General features: G+C 40.4%; 1 protein-coding gene across 13 annotated transcripts in view; it reads left to right on the top strand.

Annotated features, from left to right (window-relative positions):
- The first annotated feature begins 1,998 nt into the window (after positions 1-1,998).
- Positions 1,999-22,534, top strand: part of PCM1 (pericentriolar material 1) — an 88,092-nt gene continuing 67,556 nt past the window's right edge. For 5 of the 13 annotated variants that reach the window (XM_048848125.2, XM_048848128.2, XM_048848126.2 and 2 more), the window contains exons 1-8: positions 1,999-2,138; positions 10,584-10,697; positions 11,371-11,616; positions 13,680-13,952; positions 14,605-14,775; positions 14,964-15,080; positions 16,401-16,574; positions 19,805-19,982. In XM_048848125.2, coding sequence (XP_048704082.2) covers positions 10,602-10,697; positions 11,371-11,616; positions 13,680-13,952; positions 14,605-14,775; positions 14,964-15,080; positions 16,401-16,574; positions 19,805-19,982 — 1,255 coding nt within the window. In that variant the 5' untranslated portion in view covers positions 1,999-2,138; positions 10,584-10,601. Of the gene's footprint in view, positions 2,139-2,800; positions 2,934-10,583; positions 10,698-11,370; positions 11,617-13,679; positions 13,953-14,604; positions 14,776-14,963; positions 15,081-16,400; positions 16,575-19,804; positions 19,983-22,534 lie in introns of those variants that run through there. The other 8 variants (XM_048848130.2, XM_048848129.2, XM_048848134.2 and 5 more) reach the window with 5 other exon arrangements.

The following is a 22,534-nucleotide window of genomic DNA, read 5'->3' as shown; positions in this document are numbered from 1 at the left end:
TGTGCCTGTGCTTCTTTATGATGTATAATGAGGGCCTGAAAGTTTTTCGTTTTGCTTTTTTCTCTTGTTGCTGTGTAAAAATATCTACAAATGACACAAAAGACACAACAGGGGAAAAATTTAAAAAGAATATACACAATGTGGAGATAAATGCACAAATTAAATGTGCTGAAAAGAAGATTTTTCTCTTTAATCTCTTATTTATCATTTTATGCGTGACTTAGGAGACAATATGAAAACTTTTAAACCTAAGTATGCACTTTAAACTGTTTCTATTGCAGTCTAAATAAAAATAACTTCTCACACTTGATGACTGATGTTATGATCCTATTAATATGCCATGAATTTAAAATCTAAAAAATGTTTCATATCTTTTATATATAACCATAAAGAAGTAAACAAAGGGCACAATCCCAACAATTCTCCTTTCTTTTTAGGACACCTATAATGCAGCTAGATCAGTGGTTCTCAAACTTTTGTATTGGTGACCCCTTTCACACAGCAAGCCTCTGAGTGTGACCCCCCTTTAAAAATTAAAAACACATTCTTTTTAATATTTAATTCTACTATAAATGCTGGAGGTGAGGTGGGATTTGGGGGTGGGGAGGCTGACAACTCATGACCCCCCCACATAATAACCGTGCAACCTCCTGAAAAGTCACAACCCCCAGTTTGAGAATCCTTGAACTAGATCAATATGCAGTACTAGTAGCTGGAAGCCTGTATCATCACACAGGTGTAATTCATAAAGTCGGGTGGTAAAAAAGCTGAAAATGGTTGAGAATTTAAAAACTGGATGGTAACAGATTGCAAATCCCAGTGATGATTGAACCTGCTCATATTCTAACCAAAATTAGCTCTCTACCATACTTGTTGCTGTTTGTCACTTCACACAGACTTGACAGACATTCTGGTCTTCAGAGTGACACACGTAGAAAGTGACAATCCTGGAAGATTTGTTTTGATTTGTGTGAGGGGTGAATAAGGATGTGTGCTAGGGTGAGAGGATGTGAGTTTGAGGCAATTGTATGGGCTAGTTGTATTGTTTTGAAGAATTGTGGCATTTAGGCCCTGTAATCTACTACGTGTGCAGTCTCCGCCAGACAACCCATGGGACTGTTGCATGCACAAACATTAGCTGTTGAGTAAGGGTGGGGCGATTAGTTGAGTTACATCAGATTTCACAGTGGTGTTGAACTCTTGGCATGGGATAAATACATATTTTATATACTATAGCTGTCCATGGCACCAGTGTAATTATAAAGTCAAAATGGCTGAGAACTTAAAAACTGGATGAAAACAGACTGTGAATCCCAGTGGTGATTGAACCAGTGACATGCTGAACAAAAAGTGCTCTCAACCCTGTTTGTGATGCAATGGGACCATCTCTCTCAGCAGACACTCCAGGCTTTAGCAACAAAATTCTTGACCCTTATTGGAGCACTGTAACCAAAAGAGAACGAATGCATCTGATGAAGTGAGCTGTAGCTCACGAAAGCTTATCCTCAAATAAATGGGTTAGTCTCTAAGGTGCCACAAGTACTCCTTTTCTTTTGCCGAATACAGACTAACACCGCTGCTGCTCTGAAACCTGTCAGAGGAGACTACACTTCCCAGCATGCATTGCGATCGGAGCGTGTTGTGGGTGTGTGTCTCGCTCTCTCTTCCCCCCTCTCTCCACACCCACCCATAGTCAGCCTCAAGACCACTGACACTACCAATCCCACCATGCTCTGCTCCTTAGTAGGTGGAACTAGCTTGGTCACGCATGGCATGTCGGGATTTATAGTTTTGGTTATTTTTGGGGCACTGGCTCTATGAAGCTGTCTCAGGTTTCCCGCCAGGAATGGAGTGAGCGGAATAGCGTGAAAAAAAAGCGCGCTGTGTCGGCCGTCAGTCACGTGCCCTTACGCCGCCGCAGGGGGCCGCGCGGAGGAGCATCTGCGGAGTGCGTTACTAAGTAACGGTGTATATCCATCCGCCCCGCCCCGCCTCGCCTCCGCGTACAGGGGAGAACCAAAATGGCGGCGAAGGTGGCCGTTGAGTCTTGCGTGTGAGGGTCCCTGTCCCCCCCCACCCCGCAACCAACAGGGCCCGGTCGGTGCCGCAGGGCCCAAGGTAGCAGTGCTGCTGCCAAGGTAACACCGCTGCCCCGCCGGGGTCTGGGAGCCCGAGTCCGGCCGGGGGGCGGGCCTGGTTGAGGGCCCCGATCTCGGTTACCTAGAGCTCCTCCCAAGGCGGGATCCTTCCCCAGGGCAGCCCCGATGTTATTCCAGCGGCGCCGCTGCCGCATTGTTCCCCTTCTCTCTGCCCGCGTGGCCTTTTCCCTGTCGCTCCCCGCGGGGAGTCCGCCGCTCGCTGCCCGGCCCGCCGCACCGGAGGCGCCGCGGAAGGGAGAGCTGGGACGGGCCTGTGTGGAGCCCTTGGCCTTCGCAGCCCGCTCGGCCGGGCCGGGCACGGACCCCGCGGGACGGGGAGAGCTGCGTGGCGCTCGTCTTGCCCGGCCAGTGTCGCCGGGTCCCGGCGGACAAAGCGGCCGCCGACAGCTCGCTCTCTCACGGAGCGGGGTGGGGGGAGGCGCCGGTTCTGTGCAGCGGCTCCTCGCCCCAGGGTGCCCGGCCAGCTGCGCCGGTCGTTCCCGCCGCGTGGAGGGGTGTTGGGGGAGGGTATGTTGCTCGTTTCTCCGAGGAGACGCTGCGCGTTCACGGGCAACGGCCGCCCGACAGCTTCCTGCCAGCGGCCCTTGGCGCGGAGCCCGCCCGCCGGCTTTGCCGCTGGGAAGGAGCGGGTCCGCCCTGCTAACGGCCTCCCCACCTTGTAGCGGTTGAGGCCGCAGCTCGGCTCCTCCGTCCCCTCTGGCGGCAGTAGGAGGTGGAGGGGGCAGGAACTTTCCTGCGCTGGGGTCTCGGAGCGACTGAAGGGCAGGCAGGCAGGTAGGTCGGTCCTGGGTTCTATTGCCTGGGCCTAGAACAGCGATCGTAATGAAAATGGACTTCAGCTGGGGCCCTTCGTGTGCCTGGCCGCTCGGTATCGAGCGTGTTTATGGGCGATTTATTGTGCTAGAGCCGGGGCTTCTCGGTACCCCCCTCCTTCCCCACACCCCACTGGAGGGACATCTCGCCGTCCAAGTAACATTCCTGCCGCAGTGTTTTTGTTCACAGTTGTTTGTGATACATGTGAGGATATGTTTCAAAGTAGCAGCCGTGTTAATCTGCAAAAAGAAAAGGAGGACTTGTGGCACCTTAGAGACTGACAGAATTTTATTTGAGCATAAGCTTTTGTGAGCTACAGCTCACTTCATCGAATGATTGTCAGCTGAAAGAGATTAGAGAACTATTTCTCTGGGATTTTGTTTGTGTACATCGTGGGTTGGCAACACTGCTTTAGTCAGTTTAATGTATAGCCAGCTTTCTCAGTTGCTTGGATCTCCCAGTAGCAACAGAATATGAAGGCAAAACTGGAGATTAGAAGGGGGATTCATGAAGTGTCTGTGGTATCTGAAATTACTTTTAATTTAGCTTTTTTAAGGCTAGATTTTAAATTCATGTTGTCCCTTTTAAAATCTCTAGTTTTCAGAACTTCTGAGTTGAAGATTGTGCAGAGTATTTGATTCCCTCCACAATCAAATTACAAATGTTGAACATATGAGCTTTTACAGCTCAAATGGATACTTTAAAATTTGACAAGAGACTGTTTCATAACTTGTTGGAGTCACACTTGAAGTTGTAAGTGTACATAAAATAAAAGGCCTAAAGTAAAAGGTTACATCTTGGCATTGGTTTGTTCTTGTGCAAATGTTTACCTGACTTGTACCTTTACACAATTTGTTTATTGCCAGTATAATAAGATCAGCAGTTTTGATATTGGATTGTGTTAGGTCTATACAATACAAAATTGATGGTATGGATCATTAGTGCAAGTCCTGATAGAGTGAGGAGTTGGTATGTTGGCTTTCTGTGACTGCTTGATGATAAAAATGAGTGAACATTCTCAACTTTAAATTTTTGGAATTTTTTTTAAATTAGCTTAATGACCCATTTTTCTGATAGACTATCCACTAACTGCAATGACCTGATTTTTTTTTTTTTTTGTATTTTAAAACCTTTAAAGGGTAGGAACTATTTTCTTCTTTGTTAGTGCTTCTAAGGGGCTCTTCAGCAAGGGAGATACTGACCAATGGGAAATGGTGAAACTGACTATATGCGAAGTGTCACCGAAAACCAGAGAAAATAAACATAAAAGATGTTAATGTGGCTTTTTGGCCCAAGGGCCACATGTGGGTTGCGAAACTTTATGGAGACTAGGGTAGGGAAGGCTGTGCCTCCTGAAACAGCCTGCACCCCGCCCCTTCCTACCTCCTGACTACCTCCCTCAGAACCCCTGACCCATCCACCCCCCTGCTCCTTATCCCCTGACCACTCCCTCCCGGGACCCCTGCCCCTAACTGCCCCCTGGCACCCCACCCCCTATCCAACCCCCCCTACTCCCTGTCCCCTAACTGCCCTGCCCCCTATTCACACCCCCGCCCCCAACAGGCCCCCTGGGACTCCCACGCTTATCCAACCTCCCCTGTTCCCTACCCCCTGACCTCCCCCGAACCTCTGCCCTATCTAACCTCCCCCTGCCCTGTCCCCTAACTGCCCTGACCCCTATCCATACCCCTACCCCAACCGCTTCCAGGACTCTACCCCCATCCAACCCCGCCTGCTCACTGTCCCCTGACTGCCTCAACCCCTATCCACACCCCTGCCCCCGAGACTCCCACCCCCTACCCTGCTTCCCATCCCCTGACTGCCCCCACACACACCCCGAACCTCCACCCCATCCAACCGCTCCCTGTCCCCTGACTGCCCCCTGGGACCTCGTGCCCCTTATCAAACCCCCTACCTGTGCCCCCTTACCATGCTGCTCAGAGTGGCAGGAGCTTACAGCCCCCATTGCTGCACTGCCCGGCAGGAGTGGCGGATCAGAGTGCCGCCAGCGATGCAGTGCACTGAGGCTGCGAGGAAGAGGGAAAAGCAGGGCTGGGAGCTCAGGGGCCGGGCAGGATGGTCCCGTGGGCCACAGTTTGCCCACCTCTGTGCTAGGAAGTAAAGTGAAAGAAAATAACACACCAAGAAAAGACCAAGAAAAACTGAACTTAGTTTCACGTGCATGACATTTTATTGAATTAACTATTCGAAAAGAGCTGCATGTGGTCTCAGTTAAAACGAACGAATCAGAAAAAAGTTGGAAGAGCTGTATAGTTCAAGCTCATCTTGGTGAAAAATATCTCATCTCAAAGTAACAAATAATTTGCATCAGTTTCTAAGAATTGATGTGAGTCCAATAGGGATGCGGGTTTATTAGAAAACGTTTTAAAAACAAATGTAAGAAATCATCAGGATATGATAAGCTGCCTGGACAATGATTCAGCAAGGTGCCTAAGCATATGCTTAAATTTAAGCATATAAGTAGTCTAGTTGATTTAGTGACTGCTATAAACCAGGATTAAAAGTCCCAATGCCACCAAAATATTGGTAAATAGGAGAGAAGAGTTACTTAAGATTTCAGAAGTTTGCATAGGTGTAACTGACCTGATTTTGGAGTCTTACTTAAGTGGAAATACTCAATCCTTACAGGAGTTTTTATGTAGTAATAAAAAATGTATCTGATGTGCGTCTTACTTCTGTTAGATGCTAAGATAAATATTGCCCATTGTTTTTTACACTGGAAAAAAAATGGCTGTTGTGATGTAATCTTATACTAGACTTAGACAAATTGTATAACATCATAAGGGAAGAATATACTTACCTAGTTTGATTGTAAACCAGATGATCTTTAATCTTGCCAAGATGAACTCGTTATGGCCAGTGATGTAGGTAAGGATAAAATGGTTGTTACACTGTCAAGCCTGGCATATATTCACTTGGTGGATTTGCCCTTAATTGCAAAACGTATTCTGTGTTTGCACTTGGTGTTGATGGAGCATATTGATTTGAAATGAGGTCTCTATTAAACGATCTTTAATAAAATTTTGGATGACATACTGTTTTCCTCCTCACTTGTACACCTTTGGTGGTGACATCTGCTTGTAGCACCAGGTGCACTGCCTTCTCTAGTTTAGGTGATTATGCTTTTGCGTGGCAAAGTCTTTACTTTTCCCATCAAAGTCACTGTTTAGTCCTTTTTAAAGCATCCTTTCCTCCCTCAGATTCTTGAAATACCCTTGTAGGAAAGTCCATCAGTAGTATGTCTCTGCTGCTTCTGCTCAGAGTTCTTTCATGTGGTGCCAGCAACAGTGTTTTAGTGCTGTTAAATGTGAATAGTGTACGTTTTAGGTTTGTGCTCACCTTGATTTATCAGAGATGTCAGTTGATCTTGTCAGGTCTCTTAAATATACTGTGACACGCTCCTTGCAGAGCCCAGAGCCAAAAGCTACTGTGTTACCCCTCTGCCTCAGCAAGAGATGCCTTTGGTGGATCTGTCCGCTCTTTGCTATCCCAGTCTGTTCTCCTCATCAGCAAACTTCTTGAGACTCTGCCAACCTTGACATTCAGTGAACCCTAGTTCCCGAGCTGCACAGGGGCTTCTCTCTGCAGTGTCAATCCCCAATCACTGAACAGTCACCAATATTATCAAGTCTGTTTCCTTCAAAGAGACATAAAAGCCAGTTAGTTTATCTGAGGACCCACAGTTTAATACAGAGGACTGAAATGATTTTATGGTAAAACTAAAAATAAGTTTATTAATAGTAGACAGGTTTCAGAGTAACAGCCGTGTTAGTCTGTATTCGCAAAAAGAAAAGGAGTACTTGTGGCACCTTAGAGACTAACCAATTTATTTGAGCATAAGCTTTCGTGAGCTACAGCTCACTTCATCGGATGCATACTGTGGAAACTGCAGACACATTATATACACAGAGACCATGAAACAATACCTCCTCCCACCCCACTCTCCTGCTGGTAATAACCTATCTAAAGTGACCACTCTCTTTACAATGTGTATGATAATCAGGGTGGGCCATTTCCAGCACAAATCCAGGTTTTCTCACCAGCAGGAGAGTGAGTTTGTGTGTGTGGCTTTTAGAAAAGGGGGAGAGGGTGAGAAAACCTGGATTTGTGCTGGAAATGGCCCACCTTGATTATCATACACATTGTAAAGAGAGCGGTCACTTTGGATGGGCTATTACCAGCAGGAGAGTGAGTTGGTGTGTGTGTGTGGGGGGGGCGGAGGGTGAGAGAACCTGGATTTGTGCTGGAAGTGGCCCAACTTGATTATCATACACATTGTAAGGAGAGTGATCACTTTAGATAAGCTATTACCAGCAGGAGAGTGGGGTGGGAGGAGGTATTGTTTCATGGTCTCTGTGTATATAATGTCTTCTGCAGTTTCCACAGTATGCATCCGATGAAGTGAGCTGTAGCTCACGAAAGCTTATGCTCAAATAAATTGGTTAGTCTCTAAGGTGCCACAAGTACTCCTTTTCTTTTTGGTCCTACTGTGTGTTTTTGAGCAAGCTGGTGCCCTCTTCCTGCTGTTTGGTCATTCTGTTTACCTTACATGCAACATACTTTTATTGTGTTTTGCTTGCAAAGCCTGCCCACATACATTGCATTGTTTAGGACAAACCAGTTTATCAGTTCTACAGTAACTCCTCGTTTAACGTTGTAGTTATGTTCCTGAAAAATGTGACTTTCAGTAAAATGATGTTAAGCGAATCGAATTTCCTCATAAGAATTAATGTAAATAGGGAGGGTTAGGTTCCAAAGAAATTTTTTTCACCAGACAAAAGACTGCGTGTGTACACGTACTCTCACTCTACAAGGCAGCACAAATGGAGGGAGGGGAGACAGCATGGCAGAGACATACACCCTATGTGTGAGAGCGAGCACGATGCACATTGCCTCTTTAAGTACGCTGACCCCATTCTAAGTACATTGCCTTTTTGAGTAGATCAGCAAGTTTAGACAGCAGCTGCTGCCAGCAGGCTCCCTCCATCCTGAGCCCTGTTGTGTGTGTCCCCCATCCCTCTCCACTCTATGGAGATGGGGTAAACAGTGGGGAGGGGGACACCCTCACATTAGCCTCCATCTTTCCCCCTGCACAGCAAGCAGGAGGCTCCCGGGAGCAGCTCCAAGGCAGAGGGCAGGAGCAGCACATGGTAGTGGGTGGAGGGACAGCTGAACTGCTGGCAGTTGATAGCCTGCTGGGCAGCTGCGCGCACAGGGAACTTAAGGGAGCAGGGAGCTGATGGGGCGTGGGGGGACTGCTGGTCCACCCTGGTTCCAAGCCCCCACCAGCTAGCTCCAACTGGCTGCTGGTTCTGCAAGCAGTGGACAAAGCAGGCGGCTGCCAAACAACGTTATAAGGGAGCATTGCTCAACTTTAAACGAGCATGTTCTCCAATTGATCAGCAGTGTAATAACATTAACTGGGATGACTTTAAATGAGGAGTTACTGTACTTGGATTGCTTGGTCTAAATATATTTTAGTAATTTATTTCCAGCACACGTACATAACTCTTTACATTCTAACTGTAAGTGCATCATGCAAGAATATTAATGACTAGAGTGTCATCAATATTTATATGGTACCTTACAAGATATTCTTTGGATAAATATTGTAACAGTGTGCTTTGTGTAGTGAGTTTGTCAGGCCTGGCAACAGTTGTAGCTAGATGGGCATTGAGGGGCTCATACAGTCACGTTTACCGCCGCTATCAAAAAATAAGTCAAAGATAGTTTTGCTTGCAAACCTTGTAATCTGTTTAGTGCTTGTTCCTTCTATGGATTTAGAAACTGTTTTCAAAAGTAATACATGCTTATGATATTTTAATTTTTTGTGTTTTGTAAATTAGCCTAGCTATGCAGTTTGTGCCTAGGCAGAGGTGAACCAGGGATTTGTTCACACCTGAAGTTTTACTGCTTTAACTACATCAATAAAAGTGAAAGTAGTACAACACCCTCATGTGGACACAGTTAAATGAGTATAAAAGTGCTTATATTGGTAGAGTTTATTCCTGTACACTGTCCTGATATAAGGCACCTTTTTTGCCAGTGTAAGTACATCCACATTAGGTAACCATAATATTTACAGTGGTACAACTTTCAGATGTAGACCAGGCTTAATTCTTCTAGCATCAATCCTAGATGGATACCAAGAAATCACTTTGGTAGCCAACTTATAAACACAGATGACCTCTGGACATATAGTGTGCTTTTTCTGTGATGTGAAAATGTGTTTTTTGGAATTAGTGGTCTCAGATGGGGACAAAAGTCTGACCCACTAGTGTTATATACCTTCTGGTTTTTTTGGTCTCCTATCTGAGCTACTAAGTTCTGACTAGCACCAGAAGAAATAAAATAACACCACATTGTATTGCATGAGATAACTTCAGAACATGATCCTAATTTTCACCTGACAGCTTGGGCTATGTAGGAAAGCGATTACTTGCAAAAGTGTTTCAGTATTCCACTTCTGTAACTGAATGTTATGTGAATATCAGTGTGGGTGAAAGGAACTGGTTTCCTGCTCAACCCAGCTAACGTGTTTCACGGCTACCTGGACTACAAATTTGTTCTTGTGTTGTGCATGCTTGGTATCGCAGCACTACTGTATATGTAATTACACATAGTTTGTGATCTTTCATACCAATGCTCAACAGGATAAGCTAAGGATTCAGCTTTAAAAAGCTATTATATTTTTCTCTAATTTTCTTTAGCTATATGTAAGTAGGTGTTGCTTGTATCAAAACTAGTTAAACTTAGGCAGAAGTGATTTCCTTAACTATTGACAGAGTGAATTTAACTTCAGATTTGTTTCTAATGCAGACCCTTAGTTTATCTTATATTAGCCAAACTATTTCCTTGCTAAATACACAAATATAGTGGTTCATATGTTTTTATTTCTATATAAACCATATTTAGGATAAACCCCAGGGCATTTTCTAATTAAATGTTTGTAATTTGTGGTATAGCAAGGAAAAGGAATTCCTCTTACTGGTTGTTAGCTAGTGTCCCTTTCAACGCTCTGTTGGGATATATTTTAGTATTGAATAAAGGGCATTTTGCTTTGGTTACGTTCTTTATAGGAAACTTTTAATTCTTGGAAGACGTATTAGACTGACATCACTGTGGACCTGATGTTACTGTATTGCATTCTTTATAGTGTTTCCATGAACTAAAATTTCTCATTATACCTTTGTGCTCTTCATTGCACAAGGTGAATATTCTAAAATATTTTAGAATTTGTACTGTTCTTTTATAATAGAACAATTTTAGAAAGTAAACCTCATAGTTTATTGACAACATCTGTGAGAATGTTTAGTTTTAGCACCTGTCTTGATTTTTCTCTGCATTGCTAATATTTATGGATTTTAGTGTTTCATAAAATACCTTTGTAAAATATTTTTCATAATAGCTCAATTTCCTAGGCTTCTGAGGAACTGCATATAATTTTCTATGGTCTCATTTACTTCATGAAAAGTGCATAGTGCTGAGTTTGGATTAGAATAGTTTGTCTTTAAAGAAAAGATCTCTAATTTTTAGTTGCAACGGGAAATATGCTGCATTAAAATAGGTTTAACTACAATTTTTTTATAGCATTTTTGACTGCATACCATGGCAACAGGAGGTGGTCCTTTTGAGGAAGGCATGAATGATCAGGACTTGCCTAGCTGGAGCAATGAAAGCTTTGATGACCGGCTGAACAATACGGTATAATTCATGTTAACTTTTTAATTGTCACATCATACTGAAGGTGAAAATCGACATGATGGATAGATATGAAACCGTAAAAATTGGCAAACAAAATACTGTAGTAGTAGTTGTTGCTTACATTCTGTTCATAAAACTAAATACATGTGTCCAACTGAAACAAAAGTCAGCAAACAAATAAATGTATGATAGATTTGAAAGCCATACACTGTTACGAATGATCATCTGTGGTCAAGAGATGGCCTATCAAAACTGAGTTGCAAATCTAGGTATGTATAAACCATTTTGGGAGGGGGAGGGGTGTGGGGGAACGAGACTATTTGATTGAAAGCCTTAAGTGGGAATTTTCCCTCAAGGTTAAGCATTATAACCCTCCGAAGACTCAGTGGAAGAAAAATGCTAGTGTAGCTTTGTTTCAAGTGAACAAATACTTCTGAAGACAAAAAAGGTTAAGTGGACCAAACTTCCTGTCAGATAACTTATTATTTGTGCTTTAGAGAAAACTATATTATCCAATTTCATTTTCAAATTATTGCTTAAATAAAAGTATGTTTTGACATTTGTTTTTTTCTGTAATTCTAAAATAGAATCAAACTTCAATTCACTGAAGTAAACCATATCTTTTTTTCACTAAAGAGATAATGAATATGCTTTTTTTCCTGCTTTTCTGAAGGACTGGGGGGGTCAACAGAAGAAAGCAAACAGGTCTTCAGAGAAAAACAAGAAAAAATTTGGTGGGGAAGGTGAAACAAGGCTTACTAATGACATATCTCCAGAGTCCTCACCCGGAATGGGACGGCGGAAGACAAGGGCTCTTCATAGTTTTCCTCACACTAGATATATGACTCAGATGTCTGTTCCAGAGCAAGCAGAATTAGAAAGGCTTAAACAAAGAATAAACTTCAGTGATCTGGATCAGGTTTGTGGATGTGTATTTGCAAAAATTGTATAAATGTGAATATAAAACCACACAAACCTGCTAAACTGTCTTTATTAATCTGACAGACTTCAAAAGGAAAGGTTTCAGAGTAGCAGCAGTGTTAGTCTGTATCTGCAAAAAGAACAGGAGTACTTGTGGAACCTTAGAGACTAACCAATTTATTTGAGCATAAGCTTTCGTGGGCTAAAACCCACTTCATTGGGTGCATGCAGTGGAAAATACAGTAGGAAGATGTATATATGTATGTATATGTACAACCCTCCCCTCCCCCCCAATGAAACAGTGTGTGTTACTATACACACTATAGGAGAGTGATCAGTTAAGGTGAGCTATTACCAGCAGGAGAGAGAAAAAAGCCTTTTATAGTGATAATCAAGGTGGGCCATTTCCAGCAGTTGACAAGAACGTGTGAGGAACAGTAGGGGGGAAAAATAAACATGGGGAAATAGTTTTACTTTGTGTAATGACACATCCATTACATAATTTCCCCATGTTTATTTTTCCCCCCTACTATTCCTCACACATTCTTGTCTACTGCTGGAAATGGCCTACCTTAATTATCACTACAAAAGGTTCCCCCCCCCCCCCCCCCCGCTGGTAATAGCAAGTACTCCTTTTCTTTTCACCTTAACTGATCACTCTCGTTATAGTGTGTATGGTAACACCCATTGTTTCATGTTCTCTGTGTGTGTATCTATCTACCTACCTACTGTATTTTCCACTGCATGCATCCGATGAAGTGGGTTTTAGCACATGAAAGCTTATGCTTAAATAAATTTGTTAGTCTCTAAGGTGCTACAAGTACTCCTGTTTTTTCAAAAGGAAAGACTTCGAAAATCAGTGGCTCAAATAAAAAATGTGCATTGACATCACATAGCAAATAATAATCCATATTCTGAATTGGAAAAAGTGTAGAAAAATACATATATTCTGGATCATGGTGTCCAGATACCTTCTGGTAGGTCAGCTATTTTCACTAGACCGCATACCTGAAGGTTGGCGTATGGTGTCACTCGGTAGTGTAATAAATTGCAGTTCTCCAAATGAGTATTTCTCTGTGTAACACATCTGTGAGAGTTAGAGGTTATTTAGTACCTGCCAATCTTGAAAGTATTTTCTTGAATGCATTTCTTTCTGTAATTTGAGATTCTGACCCTGGATTGGGTGCCTTGTGGCAGAATGGAATGTCATACTTTTTTCTATACTTCCCTAAATTTTTGCTGAATTTAAGTTTTCCATTAAAACAGTGACGATAAAACCTAGTCTTTATGGTTGTGACAATAACTTGGGCTAATGTGACCCATTGCTTTGCAGTCTTCCCAAATCTGAAGACAGACTACTCTAGAGCTTCTGTTGCTGCTCTTAGCTTTTCAAGGAACAGTAGAGTGGAACTGATATACTTAACATCTCGGTTGCACACAGAGTTCTGAATAGCATCAGTAAACATTCCAGCCTAGTAGTGGCAGAAGAAAGCTCTGGAGCTACGGATGGGGGAGGATAACAAAAAATGCAGTCTAGACTAGGGTAGAAGATCTTCCCACACAGCAAGCAAGAGGCTATATAGGAATTCAGTATCAGGTGTTCTTTGTTCCAATTCAATAGTGAGGAGGCTATGGGATAAGTAGCTTCTTTCTCATGCATTTGGAAGGGAGATGTGGCTTCACATTATCAGGCATGAAGTTGGAGTTCACAACAGGGTCCCGGGGCAGCACCCTGATAAAAATTGTAGAAGTGTCCCTGTCATTCCCAATACATTGGTTGGAAGGTCAAGTTTCTGACCAGAATCCGCCTGGTGGAGATGGTTTTAATCATTTTTAATCTCAGTCATCAGCTACTAAGTTTAGTTCTCTGGCTAGGAGGTGAATCTTTTGGTGGTGTCGTGTGGTGTGTCTCTCTCTCCCCCCCCCCCCCCCCGCTATGCCCAATAATGCCACATGATGGTACCACTCTTGTTCAACTGTGAACTAATAAAAGTAGAACAATGTTTTTAAAGGAATATTTAAGTAATATATGATAACTTCCTTTGGTTTGTTTTTATGTAGAGGAGCATTGGAAGTGATTCTCAAGGTAGAGCAACAGCTGCTAACAACAAACGTCAGCTTAATGAAACCAGAAAACCATTCAACTTCCTATCACTGCAGATTAACACTAACAAAGGCAAGGATGCTGCCACAAGCCCTCAAAAAAAAGAAACTGATGGATCATCACAATGTAAAGAATTATTTGCATCTGCTCTAAGTAAGGACTTCTTGCAGAATTATCAGGTGTCTGTTCAAGAAGATGGAAGAGGAGAACCTGCTATGGATAGTAGCCAGGTATTGTTCATGACTCAGTGTATTCCTATTGTAATCTCTTCCTCCTAAAAAACTGTAACTTTTAGAAAATGTCTAATTTCATTGTTGTGTTGTAGACACCCTGATGAAGCTTCCTAGAAAGTTTCATTAATTTTTAAAATTAATTCCAAATGGTTACTAAGATTGTTTATATTTTGCTACTCTTAATTTTTTACACAGTAACTTGCTTCGGAATACATGAAATGAGATTTAAATTATACTACATGTGGGAATGCTTATGATCACATAATGCTAGTAACTCTGCATACTGAGAGAGAAGCAGTCTATTTAATACACCACTTTTAAGTCTAGAGATTGGTCTGATTACCATTTTAATGGTTTTGGTAATTTCTGGGACCAGCATACAAATTGTGACATAATGTTTAGAGATATGAGCTCAATGGTGCACCTGGTATCTGTGACAGAAGCAACATTAATCCTCAGTCTTGGAACTTTATGCACATGTTGAAGTCAGTGCCAATAATAGGATTGAGGCCATAAACTCTAGTATGTCACCTTTCATTTTATTTACCTAGGTGTGGTATAAATTAAATTATCACCCTCATGTCTTGTGGATCACAAATATCAAAACTATTGATGAACTTACTGAATAATTTCAATGTCTTCTCTGCAGATTGTGAGCAGACTAGTTCAAATTCGTGACTATATTGCTAAGGCCAGCTCCATGCGGGATGATCTTGTAGAGAAAAATGAAAGATCTGCTAATGTTGAGCGCTTGTCACATCTCATAGACCATCTTAAAGAACAAGAAAAATCCTATCTGAAATTTTTGCAAAAGATGCTTGTAAGTTTCAGAGCCTTAAAAATAGATATGTCTCTCTTAAGCAATGTGAGAAAACTTTAAGGAGTCAATCATTGGCATTTTGATGGTACTGCTGGGGGAGTTAACTTCAAGATACAGTGCCGTCCATAATAATTCATTTTTACTACCCATTTATATAGCTTTTGATTTATGCCCCTAAAATATTTCAGGCTAGAGAAAATGAGGAGGAGGATGTTCGGACTATAGATTCAGCTGTGGGATCTGGTTCTGTAGCTGAGAGCACATCGCTAAACATAGATGTGCAGTCTGAGGCTTCAGATACCACGGTAAGCTGCTTTTAGTAATTAAGGTGCTAGAAATGAAGACTTGTTTTTTCTTTTCCTGACTGATACTTGATAGTATTGTTAATCTGAAATTCAGTTCAAGGAGACTTAAACCCCCCAAACTCTCAATGATGTATATTTTTAAAAAGTTTGTTTTTTAAAAGCTTCTGTTGTAGCAGTTTTACTTTTTGGTAGCTTATGAATCTTTTAAATAGTTCTAGGGGTTAAATATGTATCTGGCCTATTAATGCAGAAAGGACTAGTTTTCAAAGCTGTTTTCGGTAAGTGGTGTGCTTCCAGTACAGGGGGAATTGAAGGGTAATGGAAGAGTGGAAATGGTTCACTATCATGGGTTGTTGCTATAGAAAGCATAAGTATATCTATAGTGATACCATAAAAAGCATTGCTCTAGGACGGGGGTTCCCAACCTCTTTCATTGAGTGGGCCACCTCTTATTAGAGTGTCTTATGGACTCTGGCGTTTCTACATATATACACTCATGATTGCATAGACCATCTTCTCTCCCATTTGTGATCACATAACTTTCCTGTAGCAATTTCAGCAGTTGCTCACATGGAAAAGAACATTGAATTCTTCCTAATTTTTTATCTCCTTTTAAATAAAATTTAAGCATCTGTGTATATGGCATTGACTCTTTGTTTCCAGCCAGCGTGCTGTGGACTATCAGCAAAGTGCTCCACAGACTATGGGTTGGAATGTGTGTTCTAGGAAGTTAAAAGTAGTGTTTAAATAAAGAATACAGAGGTACTTGATTAAAAGTCAGAATGAAACCAGACAGTCTCTCAATCTAATATCAAAGTCCTGCAAGATGTTCTTGTTTTTATCGGGTCTTTCAGAATGATAACATTGTAGAGATTAAACATCTACATCTAACTTTTTAATGTTGTTTAAAATGTGAAAAAATAACCAATACTGATAGAAATATATATCCATGTAGAATTCTCGTAAACAAAGCTTGTATCTTGTTTATACAGAAAGCATATTTTTTCATTTTTATGTGTGTGGCTTTAAGAATTTTGGAATTAGGTTTCTTTTATAATATAGTTCTTTGAAATATTAAAAGTATCTCTGTAATTACATGATACAGTGATATTTGGAATCCTGTCATTTAAAAAAAAAATTAATAAAGGAAATTGAAAATACAGTAAAATTAATTAAATAAGCGAAGACTTATTTGAAGTAATAGTTTGCCATATATAATAAATAAGACACAAATGAACTAGGTAAGCAATGTTATAGTTTAAAAATGCATGTTAAACAGGAGTGTGTTCTAAATCTAACCTACTAAACTATTTAATAAAGGAAGTATCTTTTAGTCTGAAAATTCGGCCCTGCATTGAGGACAAACTAGGGAATTCAGCTTCACAAGGACAGGTTTCAGACATTGACGTTACAACAAGTCCAAAAGGGAAAGGTGACAAAGCTGCTCTGAATGGCAGGGAAATCTGGCCTATTAGGATTGGATTACCCTCACAGGTACTCTTCAGAATATTAACTTGGCAAGTCTCCAAAATAGGGTCTGTACTTGCTGATTTTCTTTTTCTTCCTCAGTTCCTTTGTTCCTAAAGCGCTTTAAAACATACTAATATTTGTAATGAACAATTACTTTTTTCTCTCATTCTTTTCATACAGAAGCTTCTGGTGTTTAATGCTTTAGTTACCACTATAACAATAGATCTGTCTGTCTTAACTGTGTTTGGCTAAATTTTCATTGAATGTCTCTTCTTCTTCATGTTGACTTGTTTTGGGAAGTGGAGATTTTATAAAAATGAGTTTTTACTAATCTCCTCCTCCAACCCAACATATGTTCTTTTTTGATTAGTGAGGGGTATAAATCTAACTCTATGTCCAGCTATTAATCTAACTTTTTGTAACCACAGCTTGCCACTTCAGGTTCATGCCTTGATGCAATTGCACTCTTATTTCTGGGAAAGTGTTTTTAAATTGGCTTAATGTAGTGTCATTTTAGATAATTCACACTTAGATCTGTTAATTTTCATGCTATTAATCTGCCTGAAAGAACGTAATAACAAACATCTTGTGTAGAGAAAGTGTAGTGGAAGATCAAAAACTTCTGTTGCCCCAAGGAAAAATATGATCTGTAATAAACTCTCTACAGAGGATAAACTGTGCATGCCTGTTGCAGTACCCAGTTATACCTGCAGGGAAAAACACATTTGTGGGGGTCAGTGCCTTAAAAACCGTGTTTTGAGATGTGTCCAGTCCTCCTGTGATTTTTTTTAATAAATATTTTTGTAATTGAATTTTTAGTGCTCCATCTTTTTTGTTTAAACTCAAATTGTTTAAATACATTATTTGAATACAGTAACTCCTCGCTTAACATTGTAGTTATGTGCCTGAAAAATGTGACACTCTGACATTAGTCCCCCCTCTTTCCTCCCTCCCCTGTACAGAAAACAGGAGGCTCTCTGGGGGCAGCTCAAAGGCAGAGGGCAGGAGCAGCACATGGCAGTGTGGGGAGGGACAGCTGAACTGCCGGCAATTGGTAGCCTGCTGGGCTTAGGAAGCTGATGGGGTGGCTGCCGGTCTGCCCTGGTTCCAAGCTCCCACCAGCTAGCTGCAACAGGCTGCTCTTCCTGCAAGCATTGGACAAAGCAGGTGGCTGCCAAACAACATTAAGGGAGCATTGCACAACTTTAAACGAGCACGTTCCCTAATTGATCAGCAACGAAACAATGTTAACCGGAATGACTTTAAGTGAGGAGTTACTGTATTTCTATACCCTTAAAATAGCAAATTTGTCAAGCTTGAGTGCCTAATTTTAGATACCCAACTTGGGAAAAAAATTGGTCTTCGTTTTAATGAGTATAGATGCCTCTGATATGCTTGAAATTAAGCTTGGTTTGTTTATCAGTTTTGGTTTTTTTCCCTCTGCCATTGATTTGACATGTGATCTTGCACAAATCACCTAATCTTTCCATGCCTCAGTTTCTCTGTCTAAAATGGGGATTTACACAGGGATTATCATTGATGTTTAGTGGTTTAGAGTCATTTGAAAGTGTTATTACATTTTTGAAGACCTTTTATTAATAATTAAATTCTGGATGTTTAAAAACAGTGGATTGAGCTGAACATGGTTTACCCCTTAAAACATTGATTTTTGGAGATGGAGATTTCTGATGCCTAGGCTGAGAAGGAGTTGTTGCTCACTGCATTCTGGGATCCACACTGTCTGCTAGGGGGGCAAGAAGCAGCACCCCAGCTACAAAGTTAATTTACTGTCCATTAAAGTACTTGACCTTGCTTTTTCCAACAACTTCTAAACTCTGTGGGAGTACCTCTGCAGTAGGGCCAAGTACTTTAATATATGCAAGCATATTCTTCAATGTAGGAATTTTTCACAATTCAGATACATAGTTGCTTACAGTAGGCACTCGACACTAGATGGCAGGTGAATTTTTTTGCTTTAGGAGTGGGACTTTCAGCTTGGCAAATGTTTAAAAATTCATAATACTGGTATTTTTGTAGTCCATCTTCCTACTGTGAAAATGCAGTTTCAAACTTGATGCAGAGTTGTAGACTACATATGGTTTTATGGAATGAGAAACAATTTGTTGCAAAATTGTGTGGTGAAAGAGAAAGCTTTGAGGTGAGTGAATCATTTTGGACCTTGAATCTTATTGAGGCAGGGTCCAGTGGTGCTTCTTTGGGTTGGCAGCTGCGTAACGAGTACTTGTGAACAGATCATTCAGTTTCTGTTTTTGCTGTACGCTGGACTGTTAAGCCAGTATAGGAAATGAAGAGGATCAGGTAGATATTTTTAAAAAGTGTTTACTGCAGAGACTCTTTAAAACAAGTTCAACACCAAACGGAAGTCTTTGCTTTTTTGCTATTTTAATTCAGTATCTTGAATTGCATTTTATATCCATCAGGGATTGAGGGAAGGAGTACTCTTATGGCTTTGTGGTTATATACTTTTTGTATTAATGAATTTATAAACAAAGTGTAGTTAAAGGAAGAAACGTGCAAGTTTTTAATTTTGTAATCTGCTTGTGGAAGGTGCTGAGTTGGTAGACCCGAAGACAAAAGAACGTTACTTATCTGCAAGGCATTGTGCAGCATGGTTGTTGGCAGTAAGAGCTTTTCCCTAAAAGGACTCAAACTTAGTCTAGAAGAACTTGCTTTAAGTGTGAAGAGACTATAGTTAAGTATTCACCTCTTTACACTTCTCAAGACTAACAGTTCAGGTTTTCATTGAGCTGTTAAGGTTCTGCTTACATTAAGATGTCATTGTATTACTATTTTCAGAGTAGCAGCCGTGTTAGTCTGTATCCGCAAAAAGAACAGGAGTACTTGTGGCACCTTAGAGACTAACAAATTTATTTGAGTATAAGCTTTTGCGGGCTACAGCCCACTTCATCGGATGCATAGAATGGAACGTATAGTAAGAAGATATAGATATATATATATATACACACACATACAGAGAAGGTGGAAGTTTCCATACTTACAGTTTGGATGGCAACTTCCACCTTCTCTGTATGTGTGTGTATATATATCTATATCTTCTTACTATACGTTCCATTCTGTGCATCCGATGAAGTGGGCTGTAGCCCGCGAAAGCTTATGCTCTAATAAATTTGTTAGTCTCTAAGGTGCCACAAGTACTCCTGTTCTTTTTGTGTATTACTATTGCAGAGTTATCAAATTCCACAGCTATGGTGGTATCCTTTATTATCTTCCAGGCTAGAGACCCCCAGCAGGAGGCTAAAGAGGAGCTAGAGAATTTGAAGAAGCAACATGACCTGTTAACGAGGATGTTACAACAACAGGAACAGCTGAAAGCGCTTCAGGGAAGACAAGCTGCTCTTCTTGCTCTGCAGCATAAAGCAGAGCAGGCAATTGCTGTCATGGATGATTCTGGTATGTGGAAGGACAAGAGTATATAATGATAAATTGATATATTGATTGATTGATTTAAAACTGACACTCTGAATTTAAAAAAAATAATATTAAAGTATAAATGTACCACACAATTAAAAAAAATGCTCTGGATATATTCTTAAGCTTGTACATTCTGTGCCTTATATAAAATACCTGTAATATTTGGAGTATTACTGCAGGACTGCCATTTGGTGGGAGAACTTAATTTAAATATTTTTAATATGTTATTAGGTAACAAGGCTACAAACTTAAAACTAGGGCTGTCAATTACTCGCAGTTAACTCAGGCGATTAACTCAAATTAATCGCAAAAAAAAAATTAATCGCTATTAATTGCTGTTTGAATCACACTGTTTAAACAATAGAATACCAATAGCAATTTATTAAATATTTTGGACATTTTTCTACATTTTCATATCTATTGTGTTCTGTGTTGTAATTGAAATCAGTGTATTTTTTATTACAAATATTTGTAATGTAAAAATGATAGAGTATTTTTCAATTCACCTCATACAAGTACTGTAGTGCAATCTTTGTCCTGAGTGCAGTTTACAAATGTAGATTTTTTTTGTTACATAACGGCACTCAAAAACAAAATAATGTAAACCTTCAGAGCTTACAAATCCACTCAGTCCTACTTCTTGTTCAGCCAATTGCTAAGACAAACAAGATTGTTTACATTTAGAGGAGATAATGCTGCCCTCTTCTTATTTAAAACGTCACCTGAAAGTGAGAACAGGCATTAGCATGGCACTTTTGTAGCTGGCATTGCAAGGTATTTCCAAATTGAGCGATTGGATGAACAAGAAGTAGGACTGAGTGGACTTGCAGGCTCTAAAATTTTACATTGTTTTATTTTTAATGCAGTTTTTTAACATAATTCTACATTTGTAAGTTCAACTTTTATGATAGAGATTGTACTACAGTACTTGTATTAGGTGAATTGAAAAATACTATTTCTTTTCTTTTTTTATACTGCAAATACTTGTAATCAAAAATATACAGTGAGTACTATACACTCTGTATTCTGTTGTAATTGAAATCAATATATTTGAAAATGTAGAAAACATCCAAAAATATTTAAATAAATGGTATTCTATTATTTTTTAACAGTGCGATTAATTTAATCTTTTAATAGGTGGACAGCCCTACTTAAAACCCTAAGTTCCTTCCTGGTACTTTGAGATGAGCCACCAAAGTTTACTTTAAAAACTCAAAAATGTATTTTTTTTAAACCTTCCTTGTATAAGGAAGAACAGAACAATTATAAATTTGATTACCATATCTTAACCAAATATAAAACTAGATTTCAGATTCTAAAGAATCTGAATTGTAGACTTGCCTCCAACTGTTAAACACATCACAACCACTATAAAGATAAGTTAAGTGTTGTTCCATTATAAACCTGTACTTTAATACTTCCTTACCGTTGTCAAAAGAATCGTTGGGGTTGAAACTTCTCACATTTGGTCTCTGCCAAAAGATAAATTATTTTGGAAAGTATGAACAGAAGTGGTTTGAGATCAGCGTTAAACAACCTCTAATAATAATAAATGATTTGAAAGTTAGATGGTTATGGTTTCCGATCTGCTTACCATCCTCACAGAGTGTGTACCATACTTGTTTTTAAAAGCTTGTTTAGTAAATTTCTAATTGGGAGAAAATCATTTTAAAATTGTTTTGACTTCAAATTTCCCTTTGCCTAACTTCTACCTTGTTGTTTTTAGAAATGGAGTGCATTGCTTGTGACATCACACACAAGAATAGCACCAACAAACTGACAAGCAAAATTGTAGCCTAGGGCTCTGCCTGTAGTAATTGGTCTCTTCCTGTGTCCTCTCCTAACAAGCCAGCTTTGAGGTGGGATAGAAGGACCATACAGGATGGTTTTGCTTTGAGATGGAATGATCCTCCAGGCAGCTAGTAGAACATAAGAACAGCCATACTGGGTCAGACTAATGGTCCATCTAGCTCAGTATCCTGTCTTTCGACAGTGGCCAGTGCCAGGTCAGAGGGAGTGAACAGAATAGGCAATCATCAGGTGATCCATCTACTGTCACCCATTCCCAGCTTCTGACAAAGAGGCTAGAGACATTCAGAGCATGGTGTTGCATCCCTGCCCGTCCTGGCTAATAGCCATTGATGGACCCATACTCTGTGAACTTATCTAATTCTTTTTTGAATCCTGTTATAGTTTTGGTCTTCACAACATCCCCTGGCAAAGAGTTTCACAGGTTGACTGTGTGTTGTGTGAAGAAGTACTTCCTTTTCTTTCTTTTAAACCTGCTGCCTATTTTCATTGGGTGACCCATACTTCTTGTGCTTTGTGAAGGAGTAAGTAACATTTCCTTCATCACTTTATTCACATCATTCATGATTATATAGATTTCTATCATATCCTCCCTTAGTCATCTCTCTTCCAATCTGAAAAGTCCCAGTCTTTTTAATCTTTCCTCCTAGGGAGATTGTTCCATACCCTTAATCATTTTTGTTGTCCTCTGTACCTTTTCCAATTCTAATATATATAGATAA

The sequence above is a fragment of the Caretta caretta genome, chromosome 4 (assembly GCF_965140235.1).
Source record: "Caretta caretta isolate rCarCar2 chromosome 4, rCarCar1.hap1, whole genome shotgun sequence".
Classification (NCBI taxonomy): domain Eukaryota; kingdom Metazoa; phylum Chordata; order Testudines; family Cheloniidae; genus Caretta; species Caretta caretta.
This window is presented reverse-complemented; position numbering and strand designations above follow the sequence as displayed.